At 41.9% G+C, this 25,270-nt stretch overlaps 1 protein-coding gene and 1 pseudogene across 6 annotated transcripts in view; both read right to left on the reverse strand.

Moving 5' to 3' along the window:
• Positions 1–5,154, reverse strand: part of csnk1a1 (casein kinase 1, alpha 1) — a 76,468-nt gene extending 71,314 nt beyond the window's left edge. For 4 of the 6 annotated variants that reach the window (XM_062045385.1, XM_062045384.1, XM_062045381.1 and 1 more), the window contains exons 1-2: positions 4,432–5,154; positions 4,112–4,218 (exon numbers count right to left, since the gene is read on the reverse strand). In XM_062045385.1, the coding sequence (XP_061901369.1) occupies positions 4,112–4,218; positions 4,432–4,554 (230 nt within the window). In that variant the 5' untranslated portion in view covers positions 4,555–5,154. The remainder of the gene's footprint in view (positions 1–4,111; positions 4,219–4,431) is intronic. The other 2 variants (XM_062045382.1, XM_062045386.1) reach the window with 2 other exon arrangements.
• A 5,147-nt stretch (positions 5,155–10,301) lies between these two features.
• LOC133647935 (uncharacterized) lies at positions 10,302–22,808 on the reverse strand (annotated as a pseudogene).
• Between the last annotated feature and the right edge of the window lie 2,462 nt (positions 22,809–25,270).

Genomic DNA, 25,270 nt, shown 5'->3' on the forward strand with positions numbered 1-25,270 from the left:
GATCGCTGATCGTTGATGAGCAGATGAGGGCTGGCTGGCGTAGGTGGAGAGCTAATGTTTTTATCATAGCTCTGTGAAGTCCGGTTGCTAAGTTAGCTTCAATGGCGTCGTTAGCACAGCATTGTTAACCTTCGCCAGCCTGGAAAGCATTAACCGTGTATTTACATGTCCACGGTTTAATAGTATTGTTGATTTTCTATCTATCCTTCCAGTCAGGGGTTTATTTTTTTTGTTTCTATATGCAGTTAAAGCACGATTCTAACACGTTAGCTCGTAGCTAAAGCGTTTCGCCGATGTATTGTCGTGGAGATAAAAGGCACTGAATGTCCATTTCGCGTTCTCGACTCTCATTTTCAAGAGGATATAGTATCCGAGGTGGTTTAAAATACAAATCCGTGATCCACAATAGAAAAAGGAGAGAGTGTGGAATCCAATGAGCCAGCTTGTACCTAAGTTACGGTCAGAGCGAAAAAAAATATGTATTTCACTGCATTCTAGTCCGTCACTCTAACGTTCCTCGTCCACGAATCTTTCATCCTCGCTCAAATTAATGGGGTAAAGGTCCGAATAGCTCTAGCTGCGTTGAAAACAATAGGAAAATATGAGGGAGTGAACAACTGACAACGTCACGCTACTTCCGGTAGGGGCAAGGGTTTTTTTTATCAGAGACCAAAAGTTGCGAACTTTATCGACGTTGTTCTATACTAAATCCTTTCAGCAAAAATATGGCAATATCGCAAAATGATCAAGTATGACACATAGAATGGATCTGCTATTCCCGTTTAAATAAAAAAAAATCATTTCAGTAGGCCTTTAAGCCGTGGCGTTTGAATAGTGCAAAAAGTTTGCTAGAGACGATCCTAAAGGGATCTGTGATTTCATCGTGGAAATGATGGGGCTGGACGACCAGCCCTTTGCCATACTTGAAGATACTGCCGCTGGTATATCATTATTATTGTGATCACCAGTTATGTGCTCAGAAAATACTTCTCCACACACTGAAATCTTTTAACCAACCTTTATTTTTTTTTCTTAATGAGTAAACCAAAGCAGGGGAGCTCAGTTGCTCACACAGCAATGTGTTTATACAAGTTTAGCTAGCTACCCACTAGCGCTGCTAATGGCGAGCAAGAAATCAGCACGGTAGCTTGCTTCTTCAGGAAATAGAAATGTGAATCACAATTTTATGATAATTAAAATTTGAAACAATACCACTGACCGTGCAGAGTTTTACCATCAATACCGGTAATTGTTAAATACCTAGTCATGACAAATCTACAGGTACAGTTTGTCAAATACCTTTATTTATTAAGTATTTTACATAAACGTGTACACAATCTTATATTTAAATAGGATTTAAATCTAAATGTTAAAGTTATTAGATGCAGTCTCCGTTCGGGATGGTTTCCTGCTGGCCCCACTATGGACTGGACTCTCACTATTATGTTGGATCCACTATGGACTGTACTTTCGCTGATATGTTGGATCCACTATGGACTGGACTTTCACAATATCATGTCAGACCCACTCGACATCCATTGCTTTCGGTGTCTCCTAGAGAGAGGGGGGGGGTTACCCACATATGCGGTCCTCTCCAAGGTTTCTCATAGTCATTCACATCGACGTCCCACTGGGGTGAGTTTTTCCTTTCCCTTATGTGGGCTCTGTACCGAGGATGTCGTTGTGGCTTGTGCAGCCCTTTGAGACACTTGTGATTTAGGGCTATATAAATAAACATTGATTGATTGATTGACAGTCAACAATTGAGACGTCAAAATCAATTGTGGCAATGGTCCCCAACCACCGGTCCGGGGACCGGTACCGACCCGCACAGAAACATTAAATAATTTGTAAACGACTGCATTTTCTCTGACCTAACTTTCGCCTATCCCACTAGACACACCAATAAGCTTGTTTAAAGATCCATCCATTTTCTACCGCTTGTCCCTTTTGGGGGCGTGGGGGGTGCTGGAGCCTATCTCAGCTGCATTCAGGCGGAAGGAGGGGTACACCCTGGACAAGTCGCCACCTCATCACAGGGCCAACACAGATAGACAGACAACATTCACACACTAGGGCCAATTTAGTATTGCCAATCAACCTATCCCCAGGTGCATGTTTTTGGAGGTGGGAGGAAGCCGGAGTACCCGGAGGGAACCCACACAGTCACGGGGAGAACATGCAAACTCCACACAGAAAGATCCCGAGCCCGGGATTGAACCCAGGACTATTCAGGACCTTCGTATTGTGAGGCACATGCACTAACTCCTGTGCCACCGTGCTGCTCCCTGTTTAAAGATGTATAATAAAACTCTTCATAGTAAGTTGCCATTTGTTATAACTTTGTGACATGATACAATGCACATTAATGAACACCTATTCATCCATTTTCTACCGGTTGTCCCTCTTGGTTTCATGGGAAGTGCTGGAGCCTATCCCAGCAGCATTCGGGCGGAAGGCAATGTACACTCTGGATATGTCACCACATCAATGAACATATAAAATATTAATCTTCTCGCCCAGAAAAGGGTGGAGTGCCATCTCCGGGTTGGGGAGGAGACTCTGCCCCAAGTGGAGGAGTTCAAGTACCTCAAAGTCTTGTTCACGAGTGAAGGAAGAGTGGATCGTGATATCGACAGGCGGATCGGTGCGGCGTCTTCAGTAATGCGGACGCTGTATCGATCTGTTGTGGTGAAGAAGGAACTGAGCCGGAAGGCAAAGCTCTCAATTTGCCGGTCGATCTACGCTCCCATCGTCACCTTTGGTCATGAGCTTTGGGTTATGACCGAAAGGACAAGATCACAGGTACAAGCGGCCGGAATGGGTTTCCTCTGTCGGGTGGCGGGGGCTCTCACTTAGAGATATGGTGAGAAGCTCTGCCATCCTGGAGGAGCTCAAAGTAAAGCCGCTGCTCCTCCACATCGAGGAGCCAGGTGAGGTGGTTCGGGCATCTAGTCAGGATGCCACCCCGAACGCCTCCCTAGGGAGGTGTTTAGGGCCAGAAGACCCAGAATACCACGAGAAGACTATATTTCCCGGCTGGCCCGTGAACGCCCCGGGAAGAGGTGGACGACGTAGCCGGGGAGAGGGAAGTCTGGGCTTCCTTGCTTAGGCTGCTGCCCCCGCGACCCGACCTCGGATAAGCGGAAGAATATGGATGGATGGATAAAATATAAATGTGAGAGATTGTAGCCAAAGGCTGATTTCCATCTGCAGTCCCCAGCAGTTTGATCTCATTGCAAAGAAACAAGCCCAGGGCTCCCACTAATTCACTGTTATAGTGAGTTGTATTTTTCATGTACTTATTTTTGCTGTATTTATCTGACACAAGTGGAGAGCCGGTCCCTGAAAATAATGCCTACATTAAACCGGTCCGTGGTGCAAAAAAAGGTTGGGGTCTACTGGATTAAGGCAACATTCAATGCTGTATAAGAGATTAAATCACACTGACGTTTTTATAAGAGTTTCTGCACACAAGATCACACACTATAGTGTACTTTACTCATGGACTCATTAAAGTCTAGTACTAACCTCCAAGAAAATGTACTTAATTCAAGCTCAAATGATGTTAGCAACCAGAAGTCATTCCAACTTTAAAAATGTCCCTGAAACTAACAACTTGCGCACCGTTTATCAAGTTTGAATTGAACAGTTTGCATCACCTATCTAAAATGAAAAACAAAAACAAATCTGCTCATTCTGGCGCAGTTAAACCACTCCACGACAGGCTCAAGTTCTTATTTCCCCTACTGTGCTTGGCCGCCATTTTCTACTCCGAGTCGAGGAAGACATGTTAAGAATACAACAAAAGAGGAGCGGCCATTTCCACACAGAGCAACCTTTTCCTCACCCGCAACAACTGTCGTTGACGATAAATGAACACAATATGAGTGCGGCACATTAGTAACAGAACTACGAACGACAACGAGATGAATGTTGTGAAGTAACACGAAGGCATTGGAAGCGACATTGTTAGCATAGTTGGTTAGCCTTGAGGTGATCTTACGACAGCTTAATACAACTACAGTAGATGTATACTATAGACAAAGTACACGCAATAATCGACTTAAAACAGTACAATGACAATACAAGGTAACAAGAAGGCCCTTACCGTATATGTGGAATGCCGACACCACCTTGTAGTATTTTATACAGCTTACTTTCGTATAACAACTGTGGATGCCTGGCTTTCTGGGACTCCAGTTTGACTGCTACCTCCTAAACATAACACACCAGACAGGTGACAGTTACATGTCTGATCATCACATATGTCACATGTTAAAGCGTTCATTTTATACATGCAGCAAGGTTCATGCGTAGGATAATCAAGATACAAACGCAGGACTGAGTAAAGTAACCTTAAAGAATACATATGTTCGTTAAAATCAACTGCGGTGACAAATAGGGATGGACAAATATGAAGAATATTACCTCTCCATTTGTGACGTTGATGGCCAAATATATGTCACCGAAAGACCCCGATCCAATTTTTCGGACAAGCTTGTATTTCCCACCGACGATAAATTCGGCTTTCGAGCCGCTGCTGCTCGCCATAATATCCACCAGATGACAATCGCCGCAAGATTCACCTCAGAGAAATGTGTTTTATGGGCAGCTGCGAAACATAAAGGTGGCCCCGAGTCAGCTGGCGTTGGTGGCTATCGACCACTGTTAGCTACTTTAAAAAAAAAAAAAAGAACTACGGCTAACGTAATGCGCCGGATGGGAAAAAAATATCAGTGCGTTGACTTTTTTTTACGCTACCATTCCCAAAAGATGTTCGTTGAAACACGAATTCCTTTAAGAAATACTGTATGACGTGGCAGTAACGACATACAATTCGATGTAAATCTGAAAGATGTTGCGGCCTTGTACGACCAGCCAGTTACAGCTAAATGCTATCGCGAGGATCGTCGCGGGGGGAAAAACGACCTAAAAAAACGTATGACTGAAACGCCAATACAATTACGTTCCTGGCGATATCGCTTTTCTATCCAAACATTTCGGTCCTAAATATCCAATGGACTATCTTCGAGGGTCGCAACCGTTTGCCACAGCGCAACCCATTCACTCCGCCATTTTGTCTTCTCTACCCTTTCTCTCAGCTGTTTACTGTTGGAGACGAATTGCTATGGTTTGATAGCGCATGAGCCCTTCAGGGGCTGTCGGAAATATGGACTTTTATCTCACGGCGGCTGTCAATTAGAGTTACTGTAGTTTGTGCATGCATTTTTTAAGATGTATAATTATTTTTGTATTCAAGCATGATTATGCACAAATATAAGGATTGGAATGTTTATATTAACGCAGACGAATGAAATGTGAAGGGAACTTTGCATTGATATTGTACAATTACTCGTGGACATCCACGAATTAAAACTTCAGACTGTAAAAAAAACAACCATTAAAAAAAATATATATATTACACATATGCGGTTTCAATACAAAAACGAACGCTCACGAATAGTTAAAAGTGTTATAGTGTCTGGTTGAATAACATTTACTAGGCAAATGTTACCACCTAGTGTTGATATACTGTTACTACAATCATGAACACAACGACCACTAATTGTTATAGCCTGTAGAGCAGGGGGTTTTAACCTTTTTGAACTCGGGGCCTAACTTTTTCACTACAAAAAGGCCTGGGACCAACTTTAACACTGAATTCGTAATATTACTCTTGATTTTAATTGTATTAATAATTATATCTAACCGACTTACAGTTTACAACTTTGTCGAACAATATGAAACCCTGTGTTAATCACAATTGATTATTGTCAAGGCTTAGATCAGGTTGGTTACAAAAATAAACACTAATCAAATATAAAGGTGAAACTCAAAATATAAGGATATGGAGCAAAGGTTTGTTTGTACCAGCAATTCGATTTACAAGGGACAACTAACATATAACATAGGCTTACAATATGCAATTCAAGATTCCATCCATCCATTGGAGCCTATCTCAGCTGCATTCGGGTGGTAGGCGGGGTACACCCTGGACAAGTTGCCACCTCATCGCAGGGCCAACACAGATAGACAGACAACATTCACACTCACATTCACACACTAGAGCTAATTTAGTGTTTCCAATTAACCTATCCCCAGGTGCATGTCTTGGGAGGTGGGAGGAAGCCGGAGTACCCGGAGGGAACCCACAAAGTCACAGGGAGAACATGCAAAGTCCACACAGAAAGATCCCGAGCGCAGGATCGTACCCAGGACCTTCGTATTGTGAGGCAGACGCACTAACCCCTCTGCTTGATATCATTTTGATGATTATAGTTTGCAGCTTTTGAAAACAAACTGACATTTTCAGAAATGTTTAGGTTTTCAAAATCTGTAAGCCACGATCATCAAAATTGTAACAAATAGAAGCTTGACGTATTTTTACTTTGTAGGTAATGCATTTATATCACACATTAGTTTCACATTTGATGTTCAATTGCTGAAATTAATGGACTTTCATCTCAGTTTCACCTGTACTGCAAAAGAAAGGATTCATAAAAACTGATGAAAAATAAATGTACGCATAATTATGCAGAGTTTAAATTAGTAAAATAACAATAATATATATGTTTCTTAAATAAACTGTCAATAAGATTTAATTGCAAATGACAATTCAGGGTCACCACTTTAGTCATAATTTTTGTGCTTCAGAAACTTTTCTATGACTTTAGCTTCGGACTTCTTCTGTTTGTTTGATAAGTGGACAATTGTATTCCAACCGAGTACTGCTGCGGCCAGTACAGACCATAAACATCATATATCCATCCATTTTCTACCGCTTGTCCCTTTCGGGGTCGGGGGGGGGGGGGGGGGGGGGTGCTGGATCCTATCTCAGCTGCATTCGGGCATAAGGCGGGGTACACCCTGGACAAGGGCCAACACAGATAGACAGACAACATTCACATTCACACTCACATTCACACACTAGGGACCATTTAGTGTTGCCAATCAACCTATCCTCAGGTGCATGTCTTTGGAGGTGGGAGGAAGCCGGAGTACCTGGAGGGAACCCACGCAGTCACGGGGAGAACATGCAAACTCCACACAGAAAGATCCCGAGCCCGGGATTGAGCGCAGGACCTTCGTATTGTGAGGCACATGCACTAACCCCTGTACCACCGTGCTGCCATAATCTCATATATATATATATATATATATATATATATATATATATATATATATATATATATATATATATATATATATATATATATATATAGTTATATATATATATATATATATATATATATAGACATGACATATAAAGCGGACCGTGGAAAATAGGTCATGGGGGATTACTTTCCACAAGTAAGAGTGAACATGACTATTGGTTATATTTTGTGAATCGAAGATTATCATACTGTATTTATGCCCACCAGCCATCACCACTATGTTGCCAGCTAGCTATACGCTTAGCAGTGGTGGGCCGTCAGGGCCAGCAAGGCCTTCTCTCCTGGCCTAACATAACCAGAAATCATGATCATAATTAAATATAAAAGTAATTTTTAATTTACTATCCCTAAATATCTAAAAGTATTCATATTCTCTTCATGTCATATTATGCTATTTCCTGTGCAGTTGTTTTCGGGTTAGAGTTTGTATCCAATCAGAATTCAGCTATCTTATGTTGCCAAGCTGTACCAAATCTGCCCGGGGCCTTCAGAATCAACAATGCAGGCGTCTGTGCACTCTAAGTGAACGGACACATACGGTTGATAGACAGTTGCCATAGCCAATCAGATCACGAGATGTTGCCAGTAAGGCCTACTAGCTGGCCTTACGCTGTGATTGGATACTCACTTGGGAGTCCCGAGCGAGTATCCAATCACAAGTTGCAAAAACAGGAAGTGGCACCGGAGCCATACGAGCCATTGAAAATGACAGAAAATTCACCAAGGAGAGCAAAACATTGATTAGGTGACAGATATATATTTGCAAGGCCATTTTCAAGAAGGATACTTAAGAGAAACTGCATCTTGTGAGACGAGGTCGGCCGCCACTTTCACACGAATCAAACAACTACTACGAGCAGTACCACTGGCTTATACAAGTTTCTCGTGTTCCTTCTTCCCGATGTTGGCGTCAGCTGGGATTGCCACATCTATCACCACCACCCTTTTCTGCTCTTTGTCCACCAACACTATGTCTGGTTGGTTAGCCAGAAGCTGTTTGACAGTCTGGAAGCTGAAGTCCCACAGAACCTTGGCCCTGTTGTTCTCAGCCACCTTCTGTGGTATGGCCCATTGGGATTTGGGTACTTCTATTCCATACTGGTTGCAGATGTTCCTGTATACTATCCCAGCCACTTAGTTGTGCCTCTCCATGTACGCTGATCCAGCTAGCATTTTACAGCCTGCTACTATGTGCTGGACTCTCTCAGGGGCTTCTTTGCACAGTCTGCATCTTGGGTCTAATCTACTCGGGTAGATTCTGGCCTCTATGGCGCTTGTGCTTATGGCCGGTTCTTTTGATGCCATGATTAGTGCCTCTGTGCTGTCTGCCAGTCCGGCATTTTCCAGCCACTGGTAGGATTTCTTGATATCAGCCACTTCCTCTATCTGACGGTGGTACATGCCATGTAGGGGCTTGTCCGTCCAGGTTGTCTGCTCCTTCTCCTCTGCACTCTCATCATATACATATATATATATATATATATATATATATATATATATATATATATATATATATATATATATATATATATATATATATATATATATATATATATATATATATATATATATATATATATATATATATATATATATATATATATATATATATACAGTATACAGTATACAGTATATATTCAAGGACTTTTGTCATACCAGCACACATGAGATGGCATGAAATTAGTACCCAATGTACCAGATTTAGTCCAATGAGTACCACAACAACATAATGTATTAAGAAAAGTAGGTTATAATAAGCACACGTTAATAAGTAGATATTATAAAAATAATAGTGTATGTATGTGTTTAAAGTGTTTGCAAAATACCTGTCTACAGTCTAGTTCGAATATTGTATCATTGTTAATCCCACTGTGAATACTAAAATATGAAAAATAATTTGCACTGTATCATAGTTACGGTACATTCATCAAGTTTGCATTATAAAATCCACATGAAAATCAGTAAAGTATTCAGAAAGTTTTGATGGTTTATGGTTTGAGTTTGTTTCGAACATGCATACAATTACAACATGATACTTCACAATCTCCAGTGCATTAAATGGACGGATTAAATGTGCTGACACTTCATTGATCCTGTCACTAGAGAGAGATATTGACCGGTTCAAGATGGCGGCCCCACGGCTTGTCAGCGCCAACAGGCAGTAGCGGGCGATGCCGCGTCTATGTAAGATGTCTATAATACAGACCACAGCTAAGAACTAGATATTTTTTGCTGGACCTGTCACGCCAATTTTCTTCCCATTACAAAAACCTTCCTACCGCCCCCCCCCCATTTACTTCCGGGGTCATTCCCGCTTACGTCATTTCCTCTTACGTCTTTGACAGCGATTGATAGCACTTCGTTTGACTCTTTTTTATAATACAGCGTTAACAAAACGTCTGTATTAATCGGACAAGTATTCATGTGACAAATTAACTTGAGGATATTCCTGACTGCACATTTGACTCGTGGACATATGCGGAAATGAATAACAGTGTACAATAAGTTAATTAATTATCAATCAACATTATTAAACTTTATTAAAACTAAATGTATTCGTTAAATTCAGTTTTTTTTAGTTCTCTGTGTAAGTGAACTAAATTAAAATTACATTTATGTGCACATATGTACCTCAGTGAAGTCAGATGACCCGTGGTCAGACAAACGACAATATTTAGAATAAGAACATAAAAATAAAGAAAAACCTTGGGTATTTCTTCAAGACTTTAAAATGAGGCAAAAAACTGCAATGTAAAATTATTTTTTATTGTTTACAAATGTTTTGTTCCAAACATTGCGCGAGCTGCACCTAAAGAATGGGGAACACAGATAGCGTCAATTATAATCACAAGTGGTGGTCACCTCAGAAGTAGACATGTTATAGTGAAAAGCTCTTAAACCACATCAAAGTACAAACCAATAAAGGCTATTAGATTATTATTTTTGAACCAGTTATTTTTTCCCCCAGCTTACATATTTCTTCAATCATTTTTTTTCATGGAGCAACATAGGTATGATACAATTTATTCACTTTTGTGTCATGGCATACCAGTACTGTATTCAGTTATTCTTTGATGACGCAGTCGATGGCCTGGACTGAGTTTCTGGATACTCTAAAGACTGGCTGAAGAATGCCCTGCAATAGGCCGCTCACCTTGTCTGTCCAATAACAGAACCTCCGGCCATGCCTTTGGGGAAATTGAAGAAAAGCTCTTCAGATTACAGTTACTAATCCATCCATCCATCCATTTTCTACCGCTTGTCCCATTTTGGGGTCGCGGGGGGTCGCTGTAGCCTATCTCAGCTGCATTCGGGCGGAAGGCAGGGTACACCCTGGACAAGTCGCCACCTCATCGCAGGCAGTTACTAATCATGATAAACAATACATCAGATATTTCAAGAAGTTATCCTACCCTTCAATGCCAAAGCGCTCCATTAGAAGGACACACCACCAACGCCGGATTGACTGCATGTCCAGCTAGAGCAGATATAACAATGAGTTAATTATTTTTACCTCTCAGAGCTGCTTATTTTGAAATCTTTTAAATATCTAAATACTTACCACACTGTAGTGAAAAGTAGTGTCCGTACAGAGCCAGAGGGAGTACTAAAAATAGAAAATAGTCATTTTTCTGAGCACATGTAATAATTGTGTAATGAAAAAAATATTTCTCTACTTTGTAATAATCTACTAAATTGATGAAAAGAGCCGTCAACATCAATACTGGAAATGTGATGGATATGAATATCTCTGGAAGCAATAATTGCAACCAAATATTTTTGTAATTTGATACTGTGTTTCACATCATTGTGGGGGAAGTTTAACCTACTCTTCTTCTTTAAAAATGCTCAACTTACCATGAGCATGAAAACACCACAGTTATTCCCCGAGGTCTGGCGTGGGATCTCCTGGTAATACACATTAGCACCATGAAAATGTATACAGCCTTTGGGTTTACTACAAGAAATTTATATTTTATAGAGTAAACCTATTACCTGCATGTCTTTTCCAGTGAGCTCACTCCAGCTTCCTGGGACGATGTGCTGTGCAATGCTCCTGCAGTAAAAAAGCCAAATGTGAATAAAATAAAATGCAATAAGCCACTTGGCATATTTAAACATGAAGACAAATTGTAAATAAACAAGTGAAAATTCTATTAGAACACTGCCAAAGCATGAACAAAATCACGTTTCACCAGTACTGGTCCATGACTCTGTGGTTGGGGACCCCTGTAGCACACCACTGGAACATGGCTAGAATGGGAACATAGCCGAAAGAAGAACATGTCTAAAACATGAGCATAGCGGGGAAGGGAAAGATGACTAGAACAGTAAATGTTTCAAAAATGTTTGAAAAGGTAGCACATCCCAAAATTAAGACTAGTAGGACAAAATACTCACATTTCACTTGATTTATTGCTCACATCAAAAAAGAGGAACGCTTACGCGTTTCGGCACGTGGCCTTCGACTAGAACAGAATCATAGCCAAAACCAGAACATGGCTGGAACAAAAAGTGGCCAAAATGGAACTGTGGCTAGGATTATTATAAAGGGACCTAAATATGGCTCTGTACACCTCATCACCAAAACCAGATGGCCAAAGGGCAAACTGAGAGTCCAGCAAGAGAATTTCTCTCTTTGCCGGCCTCAACACCTACAATGGTCAATGCAGAAAGAGGCATAAATAATGTAATTGCACAAGAATTATAAGATATCTCCAGTATTTTTCTTTTCAACACTTACACAGAGAAGGTAATGCTCTGGCCCGTTGTGCTTGCTCCACGCTGGGAAGAGGAGTGCATATCCTTTAGATGTGCATCCTTCTGTAGTAAACATTTATGAATATTTTAGAAAGAAATTTCAGATTAGTGTAGCTATTATCATTCAAATTTCATTGTACTCACTGGAAGGCTTGACATTGGATCAACGTCTTTGTGCTTCCACGTTGGTACAATATACATGTTGGCAATGAAGACATCTTTTCCCTGTAACACTTTTGAATCCAAAAACATGAGGATATGTGAGCTTTTATATTAACCATTGAATCCGATTTTTTAATGACTAAAAGCAGCCTCTGTTGTGCAGCTCTAAGAAATCATACATGTCTCTGAGCAGCTTCCTGAACCAGCTGGAGGCAAGCATTTCCGATCTGTCATCACATTACAGATGTAACAAAGTTATACATATCCATGGAATAAGCAGTCAAGTGAAACAAACATAACAGTTACAGTACTGACCGTGGAGTCCATGTCTTTGGACAACCCGAGAGACCAAAACTCTTCTCGGGTTAAACACACCCCTCCCTCTTTAACGATCAGTTCCATAGCTGGACGATCGCAGGCCAAAACATAATCGAGCTGTTCATGAGAAAATTTTACATTACTCGACTTGAAGATAACCTTGGCCACTTCACAAAGCAATAATAATAATAATTATATTAGTACAACTAATAATTACAATATAATTTTATATATATATATATATATATATATATATATATATATATATATATATATATATATATATATATATATATATATATATATATATATGTATATATATATATATATATATATATATATATATATATATATATATATATATATATATATATATATATATATATATATATATATATATATATATATATATATATATATATATATATATACATACATATATATATATAAATATATATATAAATTATGCACTTTAGTGGCTTTTTCCCTTTCTGATTATGGCCATGGGTAAGTGAAACACCAAAATATAAAGAATACCTCCTTCACATTTGCTGTTGTCTTTTTTGGGAATGTTCTTGCTTCAACCCACTTGGTGAAATAATCGGTCAAAGTGAGACAATATCTGTTCCCCTTAGACGACTTTTTCACAGGTCCAAAGAGGTCCACACCTAGAGCATGAATTCCAGTTCTCAGTTTAGCAAATATTTGAATGTGGACTGACTTTTTGTATAGTTGTGCGTGAAAAGGTGAGGGATGTGTGAATAAACCCACTCACCAACCATGTACCAAGGTGATACGACCTTGATGGGCTTCAGCTCAGGCGCCTCGGTCTTTAATTTTTCAAAGCGCTGGCAGTCAGGACATGTGCGCACCTAAAAGCAGTAATAAAGGGAAACATGATTCCACCCCTGGGAAAGTTTACGCCAAGGTACTGGAAAGGAGGGTCCGGCCGATAGTCGAACCTCAGATTCAAGAGGAGCAATGTGGATTCCGTCCTGGTCGTGGAACAACTGACCAACTCTTTACACTTGCGGGAATCCTGGAGAGGGCCTGGGAGTATGCCTATCCAGTCTACATGTTGTGGATAATGCATATGTTTAAGAGTTATTTCTTTATTCATAATCATGTTTGAATCAGCTCATATTTTTCCATGTATACTCTGTATACTAGTTTCTCTTTGTCTTCAGATTGCCTGTTTAGACAGGGTCGTAAACCATCAGGAATGTGAACACAACCCCCAAGTCTCTCTTCTTATCAGTGTTGAGAGGGGGGGTGGGGGGGGTGGGGGGGGTTGGGGGGGAAATGGGGGCTTTCTTTGTGTGAAAAGAGTTGCTTTTTCCTTTGGAATGCCAGATCAACTTGGGCTGCGCATTCGTATGTGTTGTTCGAGGCTGGTCTCTATTCTCAAATATTTGACAATAAATTACAAAATACCTATTCTGTGCTGGGTGGTACCTTTGAGTCAGTTTATATGTCATCTAAGGAACTTGGGACTGACCAGCGCTTTACATCCCACTTGGAGGAACATCTGGTCAAACGCAACAATTTGGGGGCTCGTCCGGGATGACACGCTGACAATTGGACCTTCTCTTGCAATCTTCTGGACAGACTCACATGGCCAAAACATAATTCAAGGTAAGCAGAACCTTTCTTTTTAGATAAAATCTGCATTAGGAGTCTGTCCTGAGGTCTGTAAGTCAAACACAGAATTGTACCCCAGACACAGAGTGGTGATTTTGATTGATTGATTGCATTTTGATAGATTGGTTGCATTTTGCCACCATTGCATAAAAGTTGTGAATACCACTCACGTCGATGTGTCAAGATTACCGTGTCGGGCTGCTTCACTGACGAGTAAGCAAATAGTAACGAGTTAGAGTTAGAGGCTCTGGCTGCGTATTGTACAATAAATAGTAACGGGTTAGAGTTAGAGGCTCTAGCTGCGTATTGTACGATAAATTGCACGGGTTAGAGTTAGAGGCTCTAGCTGCGTATTGTACGATAAATTGCACGGGTTAGAGTTAGAGGCTCTAGCTGCGTATTGTACGATAAATTGCATGGGTTAGAGTTAGAGGCTCTAGCTGCGTATTGTATGATAAAAGTACGGGGTTAAAGGCCGCCGTATGGTTCAGGGGTTTGAGGCCCCTGAAAAAAAAAAAAATGGACACAATGGCCAAGGAGTGTGACAGACAAGAATGTGATGGCGGCTGGGGAAAATGTGATTAGTCATTACTTTGTAATGATCAATTGAATGGACGGTTGTCGAAAAGAGAACGTTCCTTGAAAGGGTTAAGAGGGAGTTTACAATACTCGAAAAGTTGTGAACTCAAACGTCTGGTAAAATAAAAAATAAAATAAAAAAGTAACTGGAAGTTTTATGGTAAAGTGAAACGCAGAGAGAGAGTGCTTACGTGTGCGTGTGTGTGTGTGTGCGTAGGGCCGTAGGCACTTGCTTGTGTGTGCGTGAGTGCTTACACGTGCATGTGTGTGTGTGTGAGCTGGATGCGCGTGATCATGTGTGTGTGTGTGTGTGTGTGTGTGTGCGCTGGTGAAAATGGAACAGGCAGGTCAAGAGAAAAAAGAGCAGGGTTGGTGCTCGAGAATTTAAGAGTTTGGCGTATGATAAAAGTAAACAGGGATTACGTGGAAAAACGAAATGCAGCAAAAGAACAGATGATTCATGAGACAAATATGACAGATGGATTGATTGGTCTTTTGCCTGCCGCGCATGCGTAAGACAATTCAAACGACCCGCCCAGACTTTGACTAAGCCACCGCCCTATGACGTAAAGCCGGAGGCGTCTTTATACCCACTTTTGACAGTCACAGGAGGAGCCCTGGTGGTCGAAACAGAAACAAAGCTCTCTGGTTCACCCCCTACTCCTGTGACAAATGAGGGCGGTGCTCACACAGCCTCTCTAAGATTGAACCCTCCTCCAAAACTAACGCTGTCTCCTGAGTGTAAATCACATCTGGTGCCTAAGCCCCAAAATAACATCCACCCAGCGGAAAACCTCCCGAATATGCCTAATCTTACTAGACAGCAGATAATGCATGAGTCAACGCAAAACTCCTCACTTTACACGCCAGACCATTTTGTTGCCATAAACAAATGCCCTCCCCCAGTAGATGACAGCCTCTCACGTGCACATCAGACATTCTTGAGCAACACACAACAGAGCCAGACTTTGTGGTCTCCTGTAACTGTTAATGGCTCAATGGAAGGCTACATTGACCAACACCCACATGAACCACATGCATACAACATACGCTCAAAAAAGCTGGAGGGACACGCATATCCACTTTTTCCTGATAAAAGCGGCAGACATGCAAGCCATTGTTGACAAACTTCCACCTGTGTCTGAAGGTGGGAGTCTTTTGCTCAACACATTAGACAAGCTAACAGCAGGATACACTCTCTCCGTAGCAGACTTTAGAAGCATTTTGTATCGTTGTGTTTCAACACAAGATGGCAAAAATACAGAACAACAAGCAGGATTAAAGGCTGAATCTTCGACCTCACTGATAACACCATACGTTACAAACATAGCTACTGCTATGCGCAGTCTCTTTCCTCAAGATGAGGATGATAAGTTTAATGACAGAGCAGCAAGGAAGCAACTCCTTAATTTACAGATCGCTGAAGATAAAAGGTCAAAAGAACTAATTAGTAAAAAATCAGCTAGGGATATTCAGCACTGGGTGACCTTGCTTCTGAGTTCCAACAGGTGGAGGAAAGAATCCTCAACAGACGTGCGACCAGACGGTTGGACTCGGGTGGTGGACAACACGGTGCTTCAAAGCCAGTCCGGGGTGGAAGCTGTTTCGGCTGTGACCAGCCTGGTCACTGGAGTCGTGACTGTCCGAACATTTCCGAACAGGAAAGGTTCCGTAGTGCCAACAAACGAACACAAAAGCGTGGCAAAGGACGCCCACCGCAGGAGCCCCAGCAGGAGATACAGACTGGCCCCCTGCTGGACATGAGTGTCAACGGACAATGTTATCAGTTCGTGATTGACACTGGCGCCACCCATTCGATTCTGAATGCAGAGGTACCAAAGAAACTGTGTGCTTCCTCTTTAAAGGTCGAAGGCTTCGCTGGGGTCACAAGGTTACCTGTCACCAAACCACTTCCGGTTCAGATTGCTGGACCTCCTTTACAGACTGTACCCTGACATTCAAATCGCACAGAAGGAACATTCCTGGTGTTACCTGACGGCTCAACCACCAAGCTGCGACACCACTACCAAGGCTCCTACCACAGCCTGAAACAACAGGAATGGCTGACATCCAACTGCTCTAACAGTGAAAACCCTGACTGGCTGAGATGCTTCCGTGTGTTCTGCCACCAGACTCGCCATATGTTATGATCACCAGTTAGACACTCATACCAGGAGAACTTTGACTCCTTTGTATATTTATATATGTTGGAACTCAAGGTGTGGTTGCTCATGTTGACCTATCTTTGAAACAACTAGCATGGTATAAGATGGACACAATTGTGTCCCACATTGTTCACTTGCTCTCTGTCTCGCCTACAAAACCAAAGAACTTAGGTGCAATGATAAGACACGGCGTAGCTGCCAAACATTACACCGACACCCAAATACCACATTTTCAATTGTTTAGGTTTAGCACATAGTTGTGTTAAACACATAACTATGGGCTGCACTTTAGACACCTGTAGGCTACGAGGAGCTAGCAGCTACACAACAGCTGAGCTAAAACGACACATTACACATTTAAGCATATCAAATAATTATAGTTGCTCATTACATACACAAAGTACCCATGGCAGAAGTCTGATAGAAAGTATTCAGTAACAAACGTGTCCGCATCATTCGACTTTCTACAACATGAGCTTGACTTAATCAATTATTGGGGCCACCAGGTGTGGTAAAATTTCAAAATACTATTGCTAAAGCATCCGCCATAAGGGTAGTATTTTTCTTGTATTTGTGACAATATAAATATGAGCATATGTTGTTACTTTCACCATATTGAATAATTTACATAAAAGTTAGGGTTTAGTTGAGTTTGAGTTATTTGTGATATTGCTAAGGGGTCCCCTACCCTAACAACACCCCCCAGTGGACCACAGAGGCTAAAGAGACTATCATTGACTTCAAACATGACTTGTCCTCCGCTACTTGACTATTAGCTGACCTTTTTCTTAGATGTTTCTGAAAGTGATTGTATGACTAACACAGTCCTTTTTCAGAAACAGAAGGGGGTGAGTGAGGGTGGATACAGACTCCTTGGAACAAAATCGACAATAATCCGACTCTGACACATTCCATAGTTTTAACATTTTTCCCGTGGGTAAGAAGTTATAACTACATTTTAATTTGAAAATAACGATTTTACACATCGATAGTAGTTAAGTAGATCAAATTTAGAATAGGGAGGAGGTGAGGGTGAACCATGTATAGTCTTTGATTTCACTGATATGATCAATACGGTACAAGGGAAAAGGTACGTACTGACTTGTGTTGACAATCACAGTGGTTGGCTGGAAGCAACAACAACCTCAAAAGAGGATGCAATATCAGTAATTAAATGACTTGTGAATGACCTAGTACCCCGACATGGTTTCCCCAAAAAAATTAGGTAAGACAACGGCAACCATTTAAAAAAAATACTCACTTAGCCTTGGTCGAAAAGGCTTTCGGACTAGAACACAGGTTTGGGGTACCATCCTGAGTCCCAAGGTAAGGTTGAAAGGATGGACCAGAATATTAAAAACTAATTGGCTAAAATCTGTGCACAGACCAAATTTAATTGGATTGACATGTTGCAATTAGCGTTAATGATCATTCGAAGGTCCGTGAATAAAACTGTTTTACCGCCCTTTGAGTTTTTCACCCTATGAGCTGCATACAGGTCAGCCATTCACAGGACCAGCAGCCCCCCATGGAATGAGGACTCAGCGTAAAACCAAAATGGTATTTTACACAAAAAATGCAGAATTTGTGTGCCAGTTCTTCTGTACAGATACAAGGATGACAGCCCGCCACTCCAGATTCCCTTCCGCCCGCTGAGAGGGTCAAGATCTAGGTCATCAAACGCAAGTGGAATGGACGTCCCACGCCCTTCGACTGGCTGGTGGAGGGGACACCTGGTACCACCTCTCCCTCTGCACTACAGCTGAAGAACCTGACAGATCACCAGGGGATATCATTGCTGACATCGCCACTACATCTGCCCCACTCGACCCCCCAGCAGCGCCTTTTGAGCCTGAGGCATTTGAAGAAGAACGGGAGCAGAAAACGACTCATTTTTAGTGTGTGTTACCGAGGTAACACACATAAGGGGTGATTGTGCTAGTAACCTCTCCCCCTCTAGGTCATAGAAGAGCGAGGCTTTAATTACACACACATAATCCTACAGCACAGAAGACGACGCGGAGAGAGAGATTTTCTACCTATATTACTCTTTTTAACTTCTATATTGTATATCCTTATTTGAGACCAGCCTTTATACTCGAAGTTATCCAATTTCTCTTGCTTGTTTTCAGCATAACTACATGTGTCTTTACATTAAGTGAAAAGTTTGATGTTTATCCCCGTTTTGTTACCTAAATTACTCTGATATTGATAGACGAAAGGCAGGATGTTACACCCGGTAGTGTTCCCTGACGGACTGGTGCTTGGGCGTGTTCTACTGTTTTTGTGTCTCAGTTCATCCTTCCTGACGACAGTGACTGACAAGTGTCTAAGAACATACAGCGGACTTTAAATAGACTGGGTCAAAGGGGATAGCAAGACTTATTTTTTGACCTGTGCAGTGTGATTAATTACGGGGGACACAATAGCTATTACCGTGGTAATAACCTCTATATTTGTTACGACTCAACCCTGAACCATTGGTGTCGGATGCAGACAACATACTATGGTAAGTGGTGCCCATCGTCCCTTTTATGTTGTTTTGGGGGTTGACCTGACTGATACAGACTCTAAAGGAATTATTAAAATTAATGTCCTTGAGAGGGCGTTAACTACCTCTACACCCTCTGTAGCACCTAAAGTACCACCCCACCTTGGTGGTGTTTCAAAGGCTCTCACATCTGTGCGTGCTAATGACATCACCACCGAAGGCCTGGTAACTTTGACCTTAGGAGCGGGTACAGGTAAACCTGTGGCTCAGGTGGATGCCAAAACCTGGGTGACTGTGTTGCTTGTTCCGCTGGACGTCCTTTTCCCCACACTTACCCCGCCCCTTTTAAGTTGACTGACATAAATGGCTCAAACTGTCTTATTTCCTTGTTCTCTGAACCCACGCCACCAGGGTGCGATTTGTTGGCTAGTGTGTACCCTCCTGTTGACAATTCCACCCGACTTCTTCCATTTGTGGCCCAAAAGCTGAATTACACGTGTTTTCAATTCAAAGGACCCTCTTCGTCCCCCAACAAATTGGGTGACATTAACCCTTCCTGGTGCACCACACTGATAGATGGCTCAAGGATAGGCCCTTGGGCACGAGCTGACTTATTCTGGTATTGTGGGGAGCACAGATTGTACATTAGAATCCCAACGTTATCCGTAGGGCTTTGTGCTATGGTTAGACTGGTGACCCCACTCACCCTAGTGGGTACCAAATTAACTCCCCTTGTAACTCCTGTCTCAGCGGCCTCTCTAACTTCTCGCCGCCGCCGCCATGTTTTATCTCGAAGGAGTGTAAAGGGCTCCTTTGATCTGATGAGAAACCCTGATGGTGTTTACTTTGATGCAATTGGACAACCAAGAGGGGTCCCCTCACAAAACAAATTGTGGTGTGAATCCTGTGCAGGTTTCGAGAACCTTCCTATCATTGGTGCTATTTTCCCTGTGACTGCTACTAAAAATGTAGAACGCATTAACTATGTTTTTTATAATCTGTTGAGACTGACCAACCTGACTCGTGACGCCGTTGAGGGACTTGCTGAACAACTTGCCCCGACCTCCCTCATGGCCATCCAGAACCGCATAGCCCTTGACCGCATCCTAGCCAAGAAAGAAGGTGTGTGTGCAATGTTTGGTGACCAATGCTGTACCTTCATTCCTAACAACACTGCCCCCGATGGCTCAGTTCAGAGGGCCTTAGAGGGCCTCCAGGCCCTGTCTAAGGAACTTACTGAAGTTTCAGGGGTCTCTGACCCCTTTAAAGATTGGCTCCAAAGCACCTTTGGCAGGTGGTCTGACCTAATTAAGTCGGCCCTGGTCTCCATTGGAGTTTTTTTGGCCGTCATAACCTCATGCGGATGCTTTATTGCCCCTTGTGCTAGGTCTCTATGCACCCGCATCATTGTTAGAGCTGTCAAAGGTCAACCCCACCCTGGTTCTGGGCTTGCTATGTCACTGAAGGGGGTCAAGCATAGTGGTGACTTTCAGGGACAGTTAGTTTCCTTCCCTGACAATGACGACATTGACGTTGACTCCCTCCTTCTCTCTCCCATGTAATTATGGTTTGATTGTTTATCGATAGCTTGCTCGAAAACCAAAACAGCACCTACTTTAATGTAGGGCGTGCTTTAGAGGTGTTGCTCTCGTAGGAGAGATCTTTTGGATAAGATCTGAAGGGGGATTGTGGATAATGCATATGTTTAAGAGTTATTTCTTTATTCATAATCATGTTTGAATCAGCTCATATTTTTCCATGTATACTCTGTATACTAGTTTCTCTTTGTCTTCAGATTGCCTGTTTAGACAGGGTCGTAAAGCATCAGGAATGTGAACACAACCCCCAAGTCTCTCTTCTTATTAGTGTTGAGGGGGGGGGGGGGGGGGGGGAGATGGGGGCTTTCCTTGTGTGAAAAGAGTTGCTTTTTCCTTTGGAATGCCAGATCAACTTGGGCTGCGCATTCGTATGTGTTGTTCGAGGCTGGTCTCTATTCTCAAATATTTGACAATAAATTACAAAATACCTATTCTGTGCTGGGTGGTACCTTTGAGTCTGTTTATATGTCATCTAAGGAACTTGGGACTGACCAGCGCTTTACATCCCACTTGGAGGAACATCTGGTCAAACGCAACAATGTGTTTTGTGGATTTGGAGAAGGCGTATGACCGCGTCCCCCGGGAGATCTTGTGGGAGGTGCTGAGGGAGTACGGAGTGGGGGGAACCCTGCTGAGGGCCATCCAATCTCTGTACAACCAAAGCGAGAGTTGTGTCCGGGTGCTTGGATGTAAGTCGGATCCGTTTCCAGTGGGGGTTGGTCTCCGCCAGGGCTGCGCTCTGTCACCTATCCTGTTTGTGATTTTCATGGACAGGATTTCTAGGCGCAGTCGTGGCCATGGCGGAGAGGGTATACGTCTCGGGGGGCTAAAGGTTGCGTCACTGCTGTTTGCAGATGATGTGGTCCTGATGGCACCTTCGGTTCGTGACCTTCAGCTCTCACTGGATCGGTTCGCAGCCGAGTGTTCAGCGGCTGGAATGAGGATCAGCATCTCCAAATCTGAGGCCATGGTTCTCAGCAGGAAACCGATGGTTTGTACAGTCCGGGTATTGGACAAGACTCTGTCCCAGGTGGAGGAGTTTAAGTATCTCGGGGTCTTGTTCACGAGTGAGGGAAAGATGGAGAAGGAAATCAGCCGGAGAATCGGAGCAGCTGGGGCAGTATTGCAGTCTCTCTGCCGCACTGTTGTGACGAAACGACAGCTGAGCCAGAAGGCAAAGCTCTCGGTCTACTGAGCTATCTACATTCCTACTCTCACCTATGGTCATGAAGTGTGGGTCATGACCGAAAGAATAAGATCGCGGATACAAGCGGCCGAAATGAGTTTCCTCAGAAGGGTGGCTGGCATCTCCCTTAGAGATAGGGTGAGAAGTGAAGTCACCCGAGAGAGACTCGGAGTAGAGCCGCTGCTCCTTCGCTTGGAAAGGAGCCAGCTTAGGTGGTTCGGGCATCTCGTGCGGATGCCTCACGAGCGTCTCCCTAGGGAGGTCCTTGTTGCACGTCCCACTGGGAGGAGGCCCCGCGGCAGGCCAAGGACCAGATGGGGGGATTACATCTCCTCTCTGGCCTGGGAACGCTTCGGGATTCCCCAGGAGGAAGTCGCAAATGTTGCTCTGGAGAGGGAAGTCTGGGGGTCTCTGCTGGAGCTGTTGTCCCCGCGACCCGATTCCGGATAAGCGGTTGAAGATGGATGGATGGATGGATGGATTTGATTTCACAACACTTTGCAACCTACTACTAACTACTAACCTGAGTGTTTCAACTAAAAATAAAAATTAAAAGCAAATATATTCCTTCTAGGAGCTTGCTTACCCAATCCAATGTGTCCTGTGTGATGGACCGCCAATAAAACCGGGGAGCAATCTTCGCTTGCATCCTCCGTGGTCCAAAATGGCCTGCATGGGCTTTGGTTAACACAGCCACTTTCTCCTCCTCTGTCAAAATGACTCTTCTGTTCCCATGGTACAGGACCTCTTCTACACAGGACAGCAGCACACACAATATTGTAGTGAAATGGTTTCAACAATAATGTTGATTTAAAGTACAGACATTTAACAGTATTACATATTAATTAATATTAGTGAAATGGTTTCAACAATAATGTTGATTTAAAGTACCGACATTTAACATTATTATATATTAATTAATATTAGTGAAATGGTTTCAACAATAATGTTGATTTAAAGTAGTACAGACATTTAACATTATTATATATCAATTAATATTAGTGAAATGGTTTCAACAATAATGTTGATTTAAAGTACAGACATTTAACATTATTATATATTAATTAATATTAGTGAAATGGTTTCAACAATAATGTTGATTTAAAGTACAGACATTTAACATTATATATTTATTAATATTAGTGAAATGGTTTCAACAATAATGTTGATTTAAAGTACAGACATTTAACATTATTATATATTAATTAATATTAGTGAAATGGTTTCAACAATAATGTTGATTTAAAGTACAGACATTTAACATTATTATATATTAATTAATATTAGTGAAATGGTTTCAACAATAATGTTGATTTAATGTAGTACAGACATTTAACAGTATTATATATTAATTAATATTTTTTGCACGTTACCACGAAGACAGAAGTTCCCAGCAGCGGCCCTAACACTCCGCTTGAAATGTTGCAAAGCCTGCTGGTGTTTGACATAAGTCCCCTGGGAAAGATAAAGACAAATATCATTCAGTGACACCACCATTTTCAGGAGATTTGGATTCTATCGATCGCTGTCGATGACGTAAGAGGAAATGACGTAAGTAACAGGAAATGACGTAAGCGGAAATGACCCCGGAAGTAAATGGGGGGTAGGAAGGTTTTTGTAATGGGAAGAACATTGGCGTGACAGCCCTCGAGGGGGTACTCGCAGCCCAACAACTTAATTACAAACAAGACAGAAGTTTTATTTAACAAGTATATTTAATATATTGGCGACTGTAACATTACACAAGTATAAACAGCAACTTGTTTGAAAAAAGGAAAATAATAAGCTGTTCTTAAATAATGAATCAAATAAAATTAATTGCAAAATAAGTTAAATAAACATTGTAATAAAAATATAATATTAATAATAAAAATAATATCAATATTGATTACATGTGTTCTGCGTGTTGATTGGCTGGGTGACAAGGAAAGGGTGGACGACAATGTGGAGAACATTCGGTTCCCACATGTCTTGAGTGACAGAAATGACGGTTGTGTTTGTGTCCTAATTGTTTATTTGGCGTCGACTACGGCCTACAATAGTCAGCTTTTAATAACTTCCATTGAATGCTGACAAACCTTTGATGACGGCTCGAATCACGTCATTACAATATTTATTAAGTGACTGTTTGGCATACCAATAGATGGGTTGGAATGCATACCAAAGTTTGAGAATCACTAACTACCTTTCCATCCACTAAATTAGTCTAATTTCTCAAATAGTTTTATTTTTGTATTTTCACACCGTCATGGGAAGTGCAAGTGTCCAAGCACACTCTCTAATGCGACTATTGGTCATACGCCTTGTGTCTCCCGTACACTAGGGGGCGCCTATTTGCTTTTAGCGCGGATTAATGTATTGCTTTTTCGGTTGACCTATGCATAGACCTAGGCATCTGCAGCTCTTTACAAATAAACAGTCTCTGTAGCTCTGTAGTAATTGATGTCTGCTGTAATATTGGCACAAATTTACAAATATTATGTCTCTAATGGCTACGCTGATGTTAAATAGCTACATGAATCAAGAAATGATCTTGGATTGCGCTACAAACATGACGTATACGACCAAGAATGTATCGGAGCGGATGCAGGTCCGAAGCAAAGAAAGACCGGGGGAGAACATTTCTTCGAAGGAATTTTTGGACAGAGAATCATGGAATAAAACTTTCGAATGTCTAAGAGTTCATTCATAAGGCTCTGTGAGTCTGTTCGCATCTACAATTACAATTACCATTTACAATACAGGCCAAAAGTTTGGACACACCTTCTCATTCAATGTGTTTTCTTTATTTTCATGACTATTTACATTGTAGATTACCACTGAAGGCATCAAAACTATGAATGAACACATGTGGAGTTATGTACTTAACAAAAAAGGGGAAATAACTGAACACATGTTTTTTATTCTAGTTTCTTCAAAATAGCCACCCTTTGCTCTGATTACTGCTTTGCACACTCCTGGCATTCTCTCCATGAGCTTGGGGATGTCGTGGCGCAGTTGGGAGAGTGGCCGTGCCAACAACCTGAGAGTTCCTGGTTCGATCCCCAGCTTCTACCAACCTAGTAACGTCTGTTGTGTCCTTGAGCAAGACACTTCACCCTTGCTCCTGATGGCTCGTGGTTAGTGCCTTGCATGGCAGCTCCCGCCATCAGCACGTGAATGTGTGTGTGAATGGGTGAATGTGTCAAAGC

Source organism: Entelurus aequoreus, linkage group LG04 (genome assembly GCF_033978785.1).
Source record: "Entelurus aequoreus isolate RoL-2023_Sb linkage group LG04, RoL_Eaeq_v1.1, whole genome shotgun sequence".
NCBI lineage: Eukaryota > Metazoa > Chordata > Actinopteri > Syngnathiformes > Syngnathidae > Entelurus > Entelurus aequoreus.